At 61.3% G+C, this 16,497-nt stretch overlaps 2 protein-coding genes across 4 annotated transcripts; both read left to right on the forward strand.

The window, feature by feature from the left end:
* The first annotated feature begins 1,180 nt into the window (after positions 1 to 1,180).
* On the forward strand, positions 1,181 to 5,936 carry EPPK1 (epiplakin 1). The gene is given in 15 exon segments (XM_082363935.1): positions 1,181 to 1,345; positions 1,348 to 1,515; positions 1,518 to 1,662; positions 1,664 to 2,488; positions 2,490 to 2,680; positions 2,683 to 2,898; positions 2,901 to 3,174; positions 3,176 to 3,308; positions 3,311 to 3,767; positions 3,770 to 3,939; positions 3,941 to 3,985; positions 3,988 to 4,339; positions 4,342 to 4,890; positions 4,893 to 4,928; positions 4,931 to 5,936. Coding segments are annotated over 15 exon segments (4,377 nt in total). The 5' UTR covers positions 1,181 to 1,191; the 3' UTR covers positions 5,593 to 5,936.
* A 1,675-nt stretch (positions 5,937 to 7,611) lies between these two features.
* Positions 7,612 to 15,126, forward strand: NRBP2 (nuclear receptor binding protein 2). 3 transcript variants are annotated; one of them, XM_082364040.1, is made up of 19 exons: positions 7,612 to 8,070; positions 8,232 to 8,249; positions 8,548 to 8,670; positions 8,736 to 8,837; positions 8,935 to 9,024; positions 9,199 to 9,239; positions 9,334 to 9,428; positions 9,558 to 9,581; positions 9,654 to 9,737; positions 9,808 to 9,863; positions 9,960 to 10,055; positions 11,121 to 11,253; positions 11,370 to 11,472; positions 11,581 to 11,631; positions 11,714 to 11,849; positions 12,793 to 12,846; positions 12,936 to 12,999; positions 13,093 to 13,148; positions 13,239 to 15,126. In XM_082364040.1, exons 1-19 carry the CDS (start codon positions 7,948 to 7,950, stop codon positions 13,305 to 13,307), a joined length of 1,518 nt encoding a protein of 505 aa, XP_082220166.1. In that variant the 5' UTR covers positions 7,612 to 7,947; the 3' UTR covers positions 13,308 to 15,126. The 3 variants fall into 3 exon arrangements, with proteins under 3 accessions (XP_082220166.1, XP_082220168.1, XP_082220167.1); XM_082364042.1 differs by lacking the exon at positions 8,935 to 9,024; XM_082364041.1 differs by lacking the exon at positions 8,232 to 8,249 and having other exon boundaries at positions 7,614 to 8,070.
* The last annotated feature ends 1,371 nt before the right edge of the window (positions 15,127 to 16,497 follow it).

Here is a 16,497-nt window from a genome sequence, read left to right on the forward strand (position 1 = left end):
GCTCTCCGGCTGAACGGGGAAATGTCACCAGGGAGGAGGGTCCCCCATGCCCCGTGACCCAGAGGTCGGGAGGTCAAATCGGAAATACGTTTGTGGGGTTTGGCAGTTGGAGTCCGAGGTCACCTCAGCAAGAGCTGCGGAGCGGGGGCGAGGGCGCGTGGGGCCGAGCCTTCTCCTGAGACCCCGTGTGAGGCTTTGGGGAGCTGCGGGAGGCGAGGACAGGTGTGGAACCAGGACGTGGACTGGCTCCTGGGGCTGGGAGGGAACAGTTACCGCAGCCCGGGAGGCTTCAAACAACAGACCCTTATTCTTCCACAGTTGAGGGGCCAGAATCTGGAATCAGTGCTTCTGGCGTTTGGTGGCGATGCTGGGTTTTGGGGCCTGAAGCTGCATGCCTCCAGTCTGCTTCTGTTGGCTGGGCGTCCTGCCCTGTCTGTCTTCCTGTGAGGACACAGTCGTGTTGGAATAAGGGCCTCTCTACACCAGTGTGACCTCACCTTAACCTTAATTTAATTACATCTGCAAAGACCCTATTTCCAGAGGCCATGGCCCAGAGGACACGGGGCCAGGGTGGGCAGAGGGGGACACAGCCGGGCTGAGGTGGGAGACTTAGGACAGAGGGCAGGGATCTGGCTGAAGCCCGGTGGGGAGCCAGGAGGGAGCAGAGGCCAGGGCAGCAGTGGGTTAAGATGGGGGAGGATTTGGAGGGGTCACTGGGAAGGGGGAGGGAGAAGAACACGAATACATGGAGACCGCCCAAGGGCAGGGTAGGGACGGGGCCTTTGGGGGGCCAGAAGGAGGGCCGGTCGTCGGCGTGGGTACTGAGGCCAAGGGTGGGTGGAGGCCGAGCCTCTGCACCAGGACCCTGGGGGGAGGGGCGAGGGTGCGGGGTTGAGATGGAGGCCAGAGGATGGCCTATAGGAGAAAACAGAGCCCGCACCCCCCAAGGCTACCGTGGGGTCCCTGTGCTCACATGGTCCCTCCTGGGAGCCGCAGGGCAAGGGGAGGGACCGAAGCTGTATGTGACACCCCTCCCCCAGGAGGGCCGGCCGCACTGGAGGTGGGTCCAGGGTGCGGGGTTGACCTGGCCGTGTCTGCCCTCCCACCCGCCTGGGCCGTCTCGGGCCCCTCACAGAGTCTCTCCGTCCCCACAGGGAGCACAGCGGACCCCGGCTGAGCACGTTCTGCGCGATGAGCAGCCACGCCTCTCCTCTCCACCTCCTGGTCACCAGTGGCACTGAGACGGCTGTCGTCCCCGAGACCGTGACGGCCGTGCTGGGCACCGGCACCCCCACCCCGTCCGGGCCCCGGGCCAAGGCAGCCACGTCCACGCAGGCCAGGAGCATCGCGGGGTGTACGTGGAGGCCTCGGGCCAGGCCCAGCGTCTCTGCGCTGTCGTGAGGCAGGGTCTCCTGCCCTTTGGGCTCGGGCTGGCTCTGCTGGAGGCCCAGGCGGCCACCGGGGGCCGCACGGACCCCGGGCAGGGCCAGCTGCTCCTCGTGTCTGAGGCCCTGCGGCAGGCCTGGTGGGCCTGGAGCGGAAGAAGAAGCTGCTGGCTGCTGAGCGCGCCGTCACCGGGTACCCTGACCCTCTGGGGGGTGGGAAGCTGGCCCTCTTCCAGGCCGTAGGGAAGGAGGTTGTGGACAGGGCACTGGGCTGGAGCTGCGGAGGCCCAGCTGGCCACGGGGGGCCTGGTGGACCCCATCCAGGGCGTGCGCGTGGCCCCTGAGCTGGCCTGCCAGCAAAGCCTCTTGGCCCAGGAGACATGGTGTGGGCTGTTGGAGCTTGGGCCCGGCTCAAGTGCCCCAGGCTTCCTGGACCCCAACACGCTGGAGCAGCTGCCGTACCGGGAGCTGCTAGGCAGGTGTGTGCGGGCCCCCAGCACGGGGCTGGGCCTGCTGCCCCTCAAGGTCACTTTCCGTACGCTGAGTGGGGCACTGAGCCTGGCCGAGCTGCTGGAGGCTGGGGTCCTGGACGGGGAGACGGCCCGAGGCCTGCGGGAGGGCAGGCTGGCGGTGCCGGATGTGGGTGCACGCACCGAGGTGCAGCGCCACCTGCAGGGCACCGGCGGTGTGGCAGGGGTCGTCCTGCTGCCTGCAGGGCACAAGAAGAGCTTCTTCCAGGCCACGGCCGAGCACCTGCTCCCCATGGGCGCCACGCTTCCGGTCCTGGAGGCTCAGGATGCCACCTGCATGCTGGTGGACCCAGCCACCGGCCGACAGCTGTGGGTGGACGAGGCGGTCAGGGCAGGCCTGTTTGGACCAGAGCTCCACAGGCAGCTCCTGGCAGCAGAGCAGGTGGTGACGGGGTATCATGACCCCTTCAGTGGCACCCGAATCCCCCTATTCCAGGCCATGAAGAGGGAGCTGGTGGACCGGCCTCTGGCGCTGAGGCTCCTGGTTGCCCAGCTGGCCACGGGCGGGCTAGTGTGTCCTGCCCGCAGGCTCCGGCTGCCCGTGGAGGCCACCCTGCACGTCGGCTGCCCGGACAGAGACTCGGCAGCATCTCTCGCAGGCGGCTGGCTTCTCGGACCCCGGCATGCAGGAGAGCCTCAGCTATGGGCAGCTGCTGGCCCACTGTGTCACCGACCCAGAGACGGGACTGGCCTTCCTGCCCAGCTCAGTGGGGAGCCCTGGAGAGGAGCCACAGGGGCCCCCGTTCACTGAGCACAGCACCCAGCAGGCCTGAGAGCCGCCGTGGCCACCGTCTCCATGGGCACGTTCCAGGGCCGGCCCGTGTCGCTCTGGGAGCTGCTGTTCTCCGAGGCCGTCCCCATGGAGCAGAGGGTGACACTGAGCCAGCAGCACAAGGACGGGGCCCTCTTGGCAGAGGAGCTGGCGGCTGCGCTGAGGGCCGCCCACGAGCAGGCTGCAGCCACTGCCAGGACCACCTTTGCTGGATGAGGATCCCCGTGACTCCAGGAGAGCTGCAGAGAGCGGAGATCATCAACCAGGGCGTGTACGAGCAGCTGGAACGAGGCCGGACCACGGCCCAGGACATGGGCAGCCTGGCCTCAGTGCAGAGGTACTTGCGAGGCACCGGCTGCATCGCCGGCTTGCTGCTGCCCAGCTCCCAGGAGCCCCTCAGCATCCACGAGGCTTGTAGGAAGGGGCTTCTCAGGCCTGGCACGGCCCTCACCCTCCTGGAGGCGCAAGCAGCCACTGGCTTCATCACTGAAAGAAAACGAGGGGTATTCGGTGGAGGAGGCACTGAGGGCTGGTGTCATTGGGCCCAACGTGTTCGCGAGGCTGCTGTCGGCTGAGCGCACCGTCACCGGCTACACCGACCCCTACACCGGGGAGCAGATCTCTCTCTCTTCCAGGCCATGAAGAAGGACCTCATCGTCCGGGAGCACGGCATCTGCCTGCTGGAGGCCCAGATCGCCACGGGCGGCGTCATCGACCCCGTGCACAGCCGCTGCCTGCCCATGGACGTGGCCTACCGGCGCGGCTACTTTGATGAGGAGATGAACCACGTCCTGGAGGACCCGAGCGACGACACCAAGGGCTTCTTTGACCCCAACCTGCAGCTGCTGGAGTGCTGTGTGCGCGACCCCAACACAGGGCTCTACGTGCTGCAAGTTGTAAAGAAAGGAGAAACCTACATGTATGTCGATGAAGCCACAAGGCAAGCCCTGCAATCCAAAACTACCAGAATGCACGTGGGGAGGTTTGCCGATCAGAGGGTTTCCTTCTGGGACCTGCTGTCCTCTCCATACTTCACAGAGAAAAGGAAGAGAGGGCTTGTCCAGGAGTACAGAGCCCGGAACTCAGCCTAGAGCAGTTGCTGGAGATCATCCCCATGACAGTCAAAGAAACAGAAAAGCGAAACCAGGTCATCAAGGTGGCAGCCATTGGAGGGGGGGTGAGAGCTGCAGAGCTAGTCAACTCGGGAATCATCGGTAAGAAGACACTGGATACACTGCACAGCGGGGGTGGCTGAGGGGCAGGGCTTCCAGCAACTGCAGCACGTGAAGACCTACAGCCGGAAGGCAGCGGCTGTATTGCAGGGGTGGCCACACCCTCCACCCAGGAGGTGATGAGCATCTACGAGGCCAGCAGGAAAGGACTCATCCCCGCGGGGTTTGCGGCCCAGCTGCTGGAGGCTCAGGTGGCCACGGGGTTCATGCTGGACCCCCATGGCCACCAGAGGCTCTCTGTGGACGAGGCCATGGCTGCCGGCCTGGTGGGCGAAGAGCTGCAGGAAAGGCTCCTGAACGCTGAGAAGGCTGCCAAAGGCTACGCAGATCCGGCCACAGGACACACAATCTCGTTCCAGGCGATGAAGAAAAAGCTATTGAAACGGAACTTGGCACTCAGACTGCTCGAGGTGCAGGTGGCCACGGGGGCATCGTGGACCCGCTGCACCACCACCGGCTTCCGCTGGACACGGCCTACAAACGCAGCTGTCTGGACCAGAACACGTACCCACTCGCTGAGGAGCAGAAGTGCATGCATAAAAGGTTTGTGGATCCCAACACGCAGGAGAAGGGGACTTACCAGGAGCTGCAGGAGACGGGCCACCGGGAAGAGGGCACGGACTGGGCCCTGGTCCCCAGGGTCAGCGGCAGACGGGACTCCAACTTCATCAACAAGGCAACCAGAAGGGCCCTCAAAGCCGAGCGGGTGGATGTCACAGTGGGAACGTTCAAGGGCCAGAGACCATCGGTCTGGGAACTGCTGAACTCAGAATACTTGACAGAGGACAAAAAACGTGAGTTAGTAGTAAAATACAAGAGGGACACGGCACATGCACTAGAGAAGGTAGTAAAAGTTATTTTCGAGACAACTGATGAGAAGGAAAAGAGCAATAGACAGTTATGGTTCAGAGGGGTCAGGAGGCAGATCACAGCCTCTGAACTCTTCCAATCAGGCATCATCACCGAGGAGGACCGGAGGGAGGGCGGGCCACCGTGGAGGACGCCAAAAATGCCAGGGGGTAAAGCGCTACCTGGAGGGCACCAGCTGCATCGCGGGCATGCTGGTGCCCGCCAAGGACGAGCCCAGGCGCCAGGAGAAGAGCATCTACCAGGCCATGTGGAAGGTCATCCTGAGGCCAGGCACAGCCCTGGTGCTGCTGGAGGCACAGGCAGCCACCGGCTTCGTCATCAACCCCGTGGAGAACCGGAAGCTGACTGTGCAGGAGGCGTTTGCAGCCGGGATGTTCAGCAGTGAAACCTACCAGAAGCTGCTGTCAGCCAAGCGCAGCGTCACCGGCTACACCGACCCCTACACCGGGGAGCAGATCTCCCTCTTCCAGGCCGTGAAGAAGGACCTCATCGTCCGGGAGCATGGTATCCGCCTGCTGGAGGCCCAGATCGCCACGGGCAGCGTCATCGACCCCATGCACAGCCGCCGCCTGCCCGTGGACGTGGCCTACCGGCACGGCTACTTCAACAAGGGAATGAACCGCATCCTGGAGGACCCCAGCGACAACACCAAGGGCTTCTTCAACCCCAACACACACGAGAACTTCACCTACGTGCAGCTGCTCCAGAGGGCTACTCCTGACCCAGAAACAGGCCTCTTGTTTCTTCTCTGTCTGGAAAGTGAGTGGGTATTCTTTCTAATTGGTTGTTTTTTCCAACCCTGAAAAACATATGACAATATTTTTAAACACTTTTTAGTGTGCCAGTATCTGTGTGCAATGTGTTCAACTTACGTGTACAGTGACATTCTACTCTCTTCCATCCTTTTTTGCTTCTGGTTCCTCATTGCATTAAAGGAAAGGCATTGTCCTTTATGATTTTTTTCTTTTCACCCTTGGTGTTATCAGTTGTGAATTTTCAATTAAAATTTCACAAGTGGCCATTTCTGATAGACTCTGATGCATTTAGAGTGAAGGACTTTCCTTTGTTTCCTTAGCCTATCACACTGAAGTGTATGCATCAATTTGTTATATTCCCATTTTAATTAAATCCGTTCTTTTCAGTTATCGATTTTTCTCCTGTTTGTTGAGTAAACCATTTCCCATCAATTTCTCGCTGTAGTAAGTGCCTTTTGGGTCTCAGTTTGAGGTCCACCTGCCATTATTTTCCATCCTATGGCTGTGCTTTGAGGGGGCAGAGGCTGATTCTGTCCCCTGGTGCAGCTCTCCCAGTTGGTATGACCCCCTTGGTTTGCGTCACCAGCTTTGTTCTGGAGGTATGGCCTTTCCAACGTACAAAGAATTGTTAGTATGTCAACAAAGCTTTTTACTTTGATTTCAGTTTTTTGAAGGTTCATCCAGAGAACTCTTTATCCTTATTGTAGATATGAGGTTAATCACGGGAGATAAGCATTGACAACCTAGGTTGGCATACAGTCGTATCCAGAATGGTCTCTGCTTACACTGCAGTTCAGGTATCAGACGCTCGGATGAGCCTGGAACTTCAGACACTCATTGCACAGTGTCTGGCTGGGGCAGGTGACAGAGGGCCAAGTCTTGCTGGTCCCTCCTTTGCGACACAGAGCGTTCCGAGCAGTGTGAGTGATGGTTTCACAGGATCGCCTGAGGTGGGTGGAGTGGGGAGTGCGGGGGCTATGCTGGTCTACCAGGATGACGGCAGTGGAGTTATGTCTATGCAGAAGGTTGGGAGGAAGAGAGGTGTGCAGGGGACTCCGAGAGACCAACAGGCTGAAGGCCTTTGAACCCGGGGGGAGGAGCAGGAGGTCAGGGTTGTGGTTTAAGTTTGAGAGAAGGCACACACGTGTCCACTACTTTTCTCTCCAGAAAGACATAGTGAAGGGAGGGTGAGGGCTCAGCAGGTGTGAGCGGGAGGAGACTATTGAAAGGTAGTGGGGGTTTGGGATAAAGGGGGTTTTAGACAAGAATTCTAAAGCACATCCCCTGTTGACATGGCTGGAGAGTGTGGGGGGCCTCTGGGGTCGGGGCTCCCTTCTGATGGCTCCACTGTTCCTGAAGAGCCATCAGCAGAAAGCGGAGAGAAGGCCATCCCGGAATGTGGGAAGGTGGGTGTGTGGACGTGAAGGGGAAACACCGAATTGCAGGCCAGTGGGAGGTCTGTGGTCACTAATTAAAGTCCACCTGCTTGCGTATTTTTGTCTCCTTCGGGGACCCTCCCACGTGTTCCTTAGGGAAGGGGGGACGTGCCGGGAGAGCTGGCCTCCCCGACGCCCATCCCTGGCCTTCCCCCAGACCCTCGCGGTGATCCCCGGGCCGAGCGGGCTGCGCCCGGCCCGCTCCACGCTGGGTTCACCCCAACGCGGGCGCCCGGGGACTGGGCCGGGTTTCAGGATGTGTGTGGCAGGAGTGTGGTGGGGAATCGGTGCAGGAAGTAAGTACCAGAGGCTCCCAGGGCTGGGCAGGGCCGGTCGGCGCGGGCCTCTGCGCGCCCGGGGAGGCCCCGACGGACCCGGCTCTGGGCCGCCACGCAAACCCCTGTGCCCGGGCCGCTCGCCTCAAGCTGGTGCCGGGGCAGCCGAGAGCAGCGAGTCCCGGGAGGAGCCTGGCTGGGACCAGGCAGCTCCGCCGGGAGGGGGGCCTTGGGAGGGGGCCTTGGGAGGGGCGGGGCCTCGGGGCGGGGCCCTAGACGGGGAGGGCGGGGCATCTGACGGGGCGGGGTCCGCGAGGCGGGGCCTTCGTGGGTATGGGCGGGGATCGTGGGCGGGGTCTCGGCCGGGGTGGGGCTCCACGCGGTGGGCCCCTGGACGGGGGACAGGTGGGGTCTCCGCCGGGCGCCGCAAGGGCTCTACCTTCTACGGGGAATCTCCGCTCGGGCTCCGGCCAGGGGAGGCGGCTCCGGCGGGGCAGGCGGGCTCCACCCCCCGGCTGGCCGCGCGCCCGCGCCTCCCAGTTCCCGGAGCCCGAGTAGGGGCTCGAGGTGGTGGCGGCGCGGCTCCGCTCCCAGCTGGGCGTCTGGGCGCGGGGCCAGGACGGGAGGGGAGCGGCGGCGGCGGCGCTGGGCGGCGGATAGCGCGGAGGGCGGTGGCCTGGACCCGCTGAGCCATGGCGGCCCCGGAGCCGGTGCCGAGGCGGGGCCGGGAGCGGGAGCGGGAGGACGAGAGTGAGGACGAGAGCGACATCCTGGAAGAGAGCCCGTGCGGCCGCTGGCAGAAGCGGCGGGAGCAGGTGGGCACGGCGGGGAGGGGCGGGTCGCCACCCACCTCCGGCGGAGGGGCCCGTGAGACCACGCGGGGCCGTGCGGACTCTCGGGGAGCCAGAAAGCCGGAAACCTCTCCGAAGCGTCGCGCAGGCGGCCCCCTTCTCGACGGGCCCTTGCACTCCTTTAGCCTGGCGCCCACGCCCTGGTGAGGAACCCCCAATTCCCTAAGTCTCCTCCCGAGACCACCTCCCCATGCCTCTGGGACCAGCTGTTAGTCCTCTGGGGACCAGCCTCAAAAACACCCGGAGCATGACCCAGATCCCCTCAGCCCAGCCCAGGATACCAAGCCTCTGCTCCTGGGTGCCCAGCTTCCCCCCAGAGCAGGCCAGCGCCTGCCTCACATGCTCGGGCTGCTGGAAGGGAGGTGAGCGGAGACCTAGCCCGCACCCTCTTCCTCTCCCCCACGCACCAGCTCACTCGTGCCGCCCCCCCCCCGCCCCCAGGTGAACCAGGGGAACATGCCCGGGGTCCAGAGCACCTTCCTGGCCATGGACACGGAGGAGGGGGTGGAGGTGGTGTGGAACGAGCTGCACTTCGCTGACAGGAAGGCCTTTTCGGCCCACGAGGTAAGGCCTGCTGCCCCCCACCCCGCCCACCCCTCCCCAGCCTGGTGACCGCCCCCCCTTCCCAGGAGAAGATCCAGATCATGTTTGAGCAGCTGGTGCTGGTGGACCACCCCAACATTGTCAAGCTGCACAAGTACTGGCTGGACGCCTCGGAGGCCCGAGCACGGGTGAGCCCTGGGCACACCACGGGGAGGGGGCCGCCAGTGGGTGGGGCGGCTGTGGGCACCCACCGTTGGTGGAGCCCGTGAGCCTGCCGCCTTGCAGGTCATCTTCATCACAGAGTACGTGTCATCGGGCAGCCTCAAGCAGTTCCTCAAAAAGACCAAGAAGAACCACAAGGCCATGAATGCCAGGGTACAGGGAGTGGGCTGGGTCAGCGTCAGGGACAGGGTGGGGTCGGGGTGCACTGGGGACAGAGGTGGTGAGGGGGTGCTGGGCGGCCCTGGGCACAGGAGCGGGGCTGGGCCGGGGCACCTCGGGCCCAGCTGCCTTTCCTGCGCTCATCCCACGGAGTCCGTCCGCCGCCAGGCCTGGAAGCGCTGGTGCACGCAGATCCTGTCCGCGCTCAGGTGAGGGCCTGGGCTTGCCCGAGCACCTGCCCTCGGCGCCCCCACCTCCCTGGCACCCCTGACCCAGCTCCGCCTGCTCTCTCCTCCTCCCCAGCTTTCTGCACACCTGCAGTCCCCCCATCATCCACGGGAACCTGACCAGCGACACCATCTTCATACAGCACAACGGCCTCATCAAGATCGGCTCTGGTGCTGGCGGAGCGGGGCTGGGCAGGGGCGGGGGGCGGGGCTGGGGGACCTGTCTGGGCCGGGGGTGGACGACGCCCAGTGCCCCATCACGCTGACGCCTGCTCTTTCTCCCCGCGGTGACCGGCTCAGTGTGGCACCGGATCTTCTCCAATGGTGAGTGGGGACCCTGGGGGGACGGAGCGTGGGAGAGAGGTCCGGTCTGCTCATCCCGCGCTCTCGCCATAGCGCTCCCAGACGATCTTCGAAGCCCCATCCGTGCTGAGCGGGAGGAACCTCGGAACCTGCACTTCTTCCCGCCAGAGTACGGAGGTGAGTCTGGGAGGTCCCCCCTCACCCCTGGCATCCGCCTTACCTGCCCTGACCTGCTCTCCTCTTTCAGAGGTTGCCGATGGCACTGCCGTGGACATCTTCTCTTTTGGGATGTGTGCACTGGAGGTACTAACCCCGTGGTCTCTGGGCTCCTCCCAGCTAACTCCTCCCATCCCACCTGTACTGTCCCTTCCCCATGCCTGACCTTGCCCTGCCCCCCAGATGGCTGTGCTGGAGATCCAGGCCAACGGGGACACCCGGGTCACAGAGGAGGCCATCGCTCGCGCCAGGCATTCTCTGAGTGACCCCAACATGCGGGTAAGCAGCTGGCCCTGCCCCTACCGGCTGGCTCTCAGTGTTCCAAGGAGGGCCGGTGCGGTGCTTTGGGCAGGCCTGGAGGTGCAGCAGGTCAGGGCCAGGCCCGCTGCGCAAGCCTCCACCCCACCACCCCCGCAAGGAGGGCCTTACTGGGCGTGCATGTTGAGTTGCAGACGTGAAGGCTCTAAGGGCACATTCTCAGCACAGAGAGACCGGAGAGATACTTCCCGTGTGGACACAATTTTTATGCCTATTTTATAAAGAAACAGGTTTAGAGAGGCTTTAGAGCGAGTGGTGGAGCCGATGTTTGCGTCCAGGTCTGCCCGATTCCACATCCCCGCCTGTAAGCCTTCAGGAGACCAGTTAGAAAGGACGCGGTCCTAGCCTGCGTTGGGGGCAAGGTGGGTGGGGAGCCGGCAAAGGGCATGTGGACGGACGGAAGCTGCAGCCACAATCTCTCTGGCCAGAGTCTGGCGACTGTCTGGCTTCAGCGCATGACCTCTGGGGATGGGGGAGGGAAGTGACGGGGCCTGGACAGGACTGACGAGGAGGTGGAGCCAGGATGGACCGGAGAGGCAGTGGAGGGCATGGATGTGGGGCAGGGCAGGGACACTTCAAGGTCATCTCCGGAATCGGGCCTGACCTGAGGCAACCAGAAGAGGGGCAGGCTGTAGGTAGGCGGGCTCTGGCTGGGCTGCACTGACCTCGAGGCCCGCGCTGATCTTTCAGCACTCTGCCCAGCCCCAGGGCTGCGAGGCGGGGGCTGGTGTCCTCCCCGAGCAGTGCAGCTTCACCTGTGAATTGGGGACGACAGTGCCAACCCGCCACGATTTTTGTGAGGGGAGCTGGAAGTAGAGCACGGGCGGTTCTGGGCCCGGGGCAGACTCAGCTGCCCTGTTTGAAGAATCAGGTCCTGGCTTGGCTGCTAACGGGCTGCCTCCACTCTGTGCACGTTGCTCCACGAAGGCTCCCACGGGGTTGGGCCCTGCAGGGGCCCCTTCTCCTCACACAGTGGGGCCAGAGTGGAGGGGCTCCACCGACTGCAGCCCCCTCTCCACACCCCAGGAGTTCATCCTCTCCTGCCTGGCCCGGGACCCTGCCCGCCGGCCCTCCGCCCACAGCCTCCTCTTCCACCGTGTGCTGTTTGAGGTGCACTCGCTGAAGCTCCTGGCCGCTCACTGCTTCATCCAGCACCAGTGTGAGGGGCAGGCCGGCCTGGGGGTGGGCCAGGGCCTGGGGTCGGGATGCAGAAGGAGGCCCCGCAGGAGCTCGTGCTTCAGGGCCCACTGCCCTGTGTGCTCCCACGGCCCGCAGACCTCATGCCTGAGAACATGGTGGAGGAGAAGGCCAAGGCGACGGACCCGCACACGGTCCTGGCAGAGATCCCCCGGCCGCCCCGGCCCCCGTTGCAGTGGCGGTGAGCGGCCTGCAGCCCAGAAGCCTCCCCTCTCCTCCCGGCCACGCCCCCCCAGCCCTCCCCTCCGGCAGGACCGCCACCCTCATGTTCTCTTCACACCCATACTAGGTACTCAGAGGTCTCCTGCTTGGAGCTTGACAAGTTCCTGGAGGATGTCAGGTGAGGGCTGGAGTGAGGCTGGGGAGTGGGCGACTGTCAGGCCTGAGCCCTCAGCTGCCACCACCCCGCACTGTGTCCCTAGAAATGGGATCTACCCACTGATGAACTTCGCTGCTGCTCGGCCCCTGGGGCTGCCCCGTGTGCTGGCCCCACCCCCCGAGGAAGCCCCAAAGGCCAAGACCCCGACGCCAGAACCCTTTGACTCAGAGACCAGAAAGGTAAGCCTCTAGCCTCCACAGGCCTGCCCACTGCCCAGACGGGTGCCCTTATCAGGGGTTTCAAGTCCCCCAGCCCGGCTCTCCTCCAGGCTGCCAGGAGAGACCAGGTCCTGGCTGACCCCCTTTGTGGGGCTTGGGGGGCAGTCGTACAAGCTGGGATACCCCCTTTCCCAGAGGCTCCACAGGGGAAGACCCCTGCAGGCCCCTGTCCCATACACGCTGCCTCTCGGATCCCACCTCCTTGGCTTGCTGATTTGCTGACATCTGTGACCTGGTGTTTCCGCCAAGGCCCCCAGGCCCTGTGTTTCCCCCGTCCCCTCCTCCTGCTAGGCTCCCCACTGGCCAGGGGCCTCCCCGGCCACCCTCTCCCTTTCCTTGTCCACACCCACTGGGCTCCAGAGCCTCTGGCTTTGGCCTTGGGTGTGTCTCCATGGTTACCTCCCTGATCTGGGCCCCCTCTGTTCCCCACTTGGATGCTGCACCAGCCCCCAGCCTGGCCGCCTTCCCCGGCTTCCCAACCAGAATTTATGTTCTAATAGCCACAGCTGGGGGTCCTCAGCGCACGCCCCCAACCCCCCCCTGCCCGGCACGCTGAGGCCTGGTTTTGCTGGCATCCTGTGCTTCTGCTGTCATATCCCTGCACACCTCGCTCCTCCCCCACCCCCTTCCCACAGCTCTCTCTTTGTTCAGGTGTTCTCTTCACCTGTGAAAACTCCTATTCATCCTTCAGTACCCAGCTTCAATGTCTACTCTGGAAGTTTCCCTCAACTCGCCAGGCTCCTAGCAGTGAGATGTGCTTCCTAGGCTCCCCTTGGAGACCGTCCTCATTTCCGGTCTTTACGACCCCTTTGTGTCTGGGCCCCTTCGACACAGCATCTGCTTTTGCTGCCCAGTTGCTGAGTTCCAGCCTTCGTGGGTGACCTTGGCCTCCCCCTTCCCCCAGGTGATCCAGATGCAGTGTAACCTGGAGAGAAGCGAGGACCAGGCGCGCTGGCATGTGAGGGGGGGGCGCTGCCCACAGAGGCGTGGGAGCGCGGGAGGGGCGGGGCCGACTCCCGAGCCCACCTCGCCCTCCCGCCTCCCCAGCTCACGCTGCTCCTGGTGCTGGAGGACAGGCTGCACCGGCAGCTCACCTACGACCTGCTCCCAAGTAGGCCGCCGGGCGGGACCCTGGGCAGGCGCGGGGCGGGCACGGGCGGGCGGCGCTGCAGCCTCACGCCCGGTCCCCACGCCCCTGCCGCAGCCGACAGTGCCCAGGACCTGGCCGCCGAGCTGGTGCACTACGGCTTTGTCCACGAGGTGAGGTGCGCAGCCGGGTACGGCCAGCCTGGGAGGGCCGCAGGGTGGGCCGCGCCCCACCATCCCCCATGCCTTCCTCCCGCCCTGCAGGACGATCGGCCGAAGCTGGCCGCCTTCCTGGACAGCACCTTCCTCAAGTACCGTGGAGCTCAGCCGTGACCCTGATCCCTCCTCAGCGCTCCAGCTCCCCAGCCCCCCGGAACCAGACCTGGTGGCTCCCGTGGGGAAGCTCGGCATTGGCCCCAGCGTCTGGGTGGGGGACCAGGGCCCCCTCGGCCTGTGTGCCTGCTAGTGAGGACCCTCCCCCTTCCACAGCTCCCAGCAACCCTGCGGTGGGGCTGAGGGTGGTGGGGTCAGGCCCGTCAGGGGCGAGGGAGCCAGGGCTGGGGCTGGGGGGCTGGTTAGGCCCCGCATGTCCTTAGGGTCAGGATCCCCCCCCCCCATCGGCCAGCTTCCACAACTCAGCATCCCTCCCGTACCCTTCACTTCCACCCCCGACGCTGTCTGGTCATGAGGGGCTGCCCTGCAGGGAAACGCGGCACAGTGCTGGGGGCCGGAGGGGCGGGGGGCGGCCCTGGACGGATGTGTGCCCAGGGAAGCGCTCCATTCCAAGTTGCTGCCGCAGAGCCACACAAGGAACCGGAATCGCCGCCTTAAACCCATGGTAAACCACGGGCAGGTGTCAGGCGTGGTGCTGGGCAGTGGGCAGGGCCACGGCCCTGCAGCTCCATGTGGCTCTCGCCCCCCGCCCCCCGGCCAGTGCAGACCCTCCAAAGGGCTATTTTCTGTCCTTGTTCCCTGGCCTCGAGTGGTCAGGGTCAGGCACCCTCCCTGCTCCTCCCAAGCTCACCACCCCTCCTGCTACCTCTCTTACCTCCTCCTGTGGCAGCTGCCTTCCTGGGTCCTAAGGCTACCAGCCCCGGCTCCCTGTCTCCTCCACCCCTACCCCCCATAACCCTAGCCTCCGTTCACTTGGACCACCTCCCTTCATTTTCAAATGTAGTTGATCACTCTTAAAGATTTTAGACTGCATGTATAAATTTAGCACATTCAGGTTTCTAAGCATCTCAAATGTCAAACAAGAAAAGCTCACCACTGTGTTAGTTCTCTGTTGCTGTTGTCAGGGTTTACCACAAACTCAGTGGCTTAAACCAGCACACTTAGATAGTTCTGTAGCTCAGAAGTCTGGCACAGATCCCACCAGACTAAAATCAAGGTGTTAACAAGACTGCGTGTCTTTCTGGAGGTTCTAGGGCAGAATCCATTTCCTGCTTCTTCAGGTTGTTGGCCTGCAGGTGTCAGGCGCGGCGCTGGGCACAGGGCACGGATTCATTTCCTCGCAGTGATGGGGCCGAGGTCCCCACTTCCTTGCCTGCTGTAAACTGAAGGCCACTCTCAGCTTCTAGAGGCAGCCACCTCCATTGGCTCACGGCCCCGTCCTCTGTGTTCAAAGTCAGAAACTTCGGGGGGAGTCTGTCTCATGAACTGTGTGTCTGGTTTTCTGCAGCCGGGAAAGCTTCGTGTGACTAGGTTGGGTCCACCCGGATAATCCAGGATGATCTCCCCATCTCAAGGTCCTTCATCCTAATCACATGTGCAAAATACCTTTCACCAAGTAAAGTAATATTCACAGGTTCTGGGGGTTGGGACACGGACATCTTTGCAAGGGGCAGGGGGTGGGTGTCATTATCCCACCTACCACATCACCCTAGCCAAAACCCTAAACCAAAACACCTTACCAAGATGTATCAAATGAAATAAATGCACCAATACGGTGAATCTCAAGTTATCTTAAACATTCCAATACTCTTTACAAAATTATTCAAGTTCTCACACCTTTCAATTTAAAATTACTATCTAAAATAACTTACACATCTAGTTGGAAACGCTGATGCTGTCTGATTCTGCATCATCTTAAACAGTTTGAGTGTCCAATGCATAACAGATTGTACCAGTGATTAAACTGAACTCAAAAGGATCAATACTATCATTGCTTCATTTAATGCCTATATTGAGGTTTTCATTTTAACTTTTATCTTTTCAAAGTTATATACACATTATTTTAAAAGTGGAATTTTTTTAGGCCAATAATAAATAATAAATACTGTCTCTAACCCTGACCCTTTCCAAATTCATGTCACCTTAGCTGTTTCTTCAGGCATTTAAAATGCATGTTTCACAAAATCGAACGCATGGTTTTACTGTCTTTGTATTGGTTTTTGACATCACATGTCACCTGCTGGTGTCCTCTGGGGGGAAGGGGACCACTGGCCTCAATCCCCTGACCCAGCGTCATCCCCGTGTGATGGGTAGTATTACCGCTTCATTCCCACAGGTCTCAGCAGAGAACAAGGTGTCCTAGGATTATATTTGCTTTCTTGCACAACTTTTTGTTTCCCCTGGAGTTAATCATTGCCTTTTGGGGGGCTTAGTTTTCTACATGTCTCATTCATTCCTCCCTAGATTCACCCGCAGAAGTGTGAACCTACTCTGTCTTGAGATTTGTTGCAGAGCTGGCTGCTGTGTCATCTTTTCCTGGAGCCCCCAGCCTGCCCACTCTCTGCCCCAGGCTACTTGTTCTTGGGTTTGTGACCCAGCTGTCAGCATGGGCTACGCCTTCACCAGCACCTCCCTCCTCTGGTCTCTGGAACCCATGCTTTCTTCTTCCTTCATTCACCGTCTGTTTGAGGAGGAACGTCCTGAGCGAGGATGCATGGAGAGTCACGGAGTCGTTCCTGTTTGCCCTCACTACTCTCACATCTGCTTGTTCGTGCAGCTAGGGACAGTGTTGGGCTGGTGGAAGATTACTTCTTGCCAGGACTTTGAGGGTATTCTGTCATTTTCTTCCAGTCCCAAGAACTCCCATGCTTTTCTGAGTTCTGACCCTTTGTGATTTCTTCTCTCTCTCTCTCTGGATCTTCTCTTTACCCAAGTGCTTTGGAAATTCTCAATGATGTGTCCTGATGTAGACCTCTTTCTTTTATTTTGTTATTTTTAATTGAAGTTAGTTGATTTACAATGTTGTGTTAATTACTGCTGTACAGCAATTTCCATTATGGTTTATCATAGTATATTGAATATAGTTCTCTGTGCTATACAGTAGGACCTTGTTGTTTTGTTTTTTAAATATTCATTTATTTATTTGGTTGCGCCAGGTGTTAGCTGCAGCTCAAGGGCTCCTTACTTGTGGCATGCGAACTCTTAGTTGCAGCATGCATGCAGGCTCTAGCTCCCTGACCAGGGATTGAACCCGGGCCCCCTGCATTGGGAGCACAGAGCCTTACCCACTGTGCCACCAGGGAAGTCCCTGGACCTTGTTGTTTATGACCTCTTTCATCTATTGTCCAGA

The sequence above is a fragment of the Balaenoptera borealis genome, assembly GCF_965194805.1.
Source record: "Balaenoptera borealis genome assembly, chromosome: 17".
Taxonomy (NCBI): Eukaryota; Metazoa; Chordata; class Mammalia; order Artiodactyla; family Balaenopteridae; genus Balaenoptera; species Balaenoptera borealis.

Bases quoted from the DNA above. Each gene is read 5' to 3' on its own strand.
- NRBP2 (XM_082364040.1), top strand. From the start codon at position 7,948: ATGGCGGCCCCGGAGCCGGTGCCGAGGCGGGGCCGGGAGCGGGAGCGG. The intron at 9,240-9,333 runs GTGAGGGCCTGG...CCTCCTCCCCAG, and splicing joins CAGATCCTGTCCGCGCTCAG to CTTTCTGCACACCTGCAGTC. The intron at 11,473-11,580 runs GTGAGCGGCCTG...CACCCATACTAG, and splicing joins CGGCCCCCGTTGCAGTGGCG to GTACTCAGAGGTCTCCTGCT.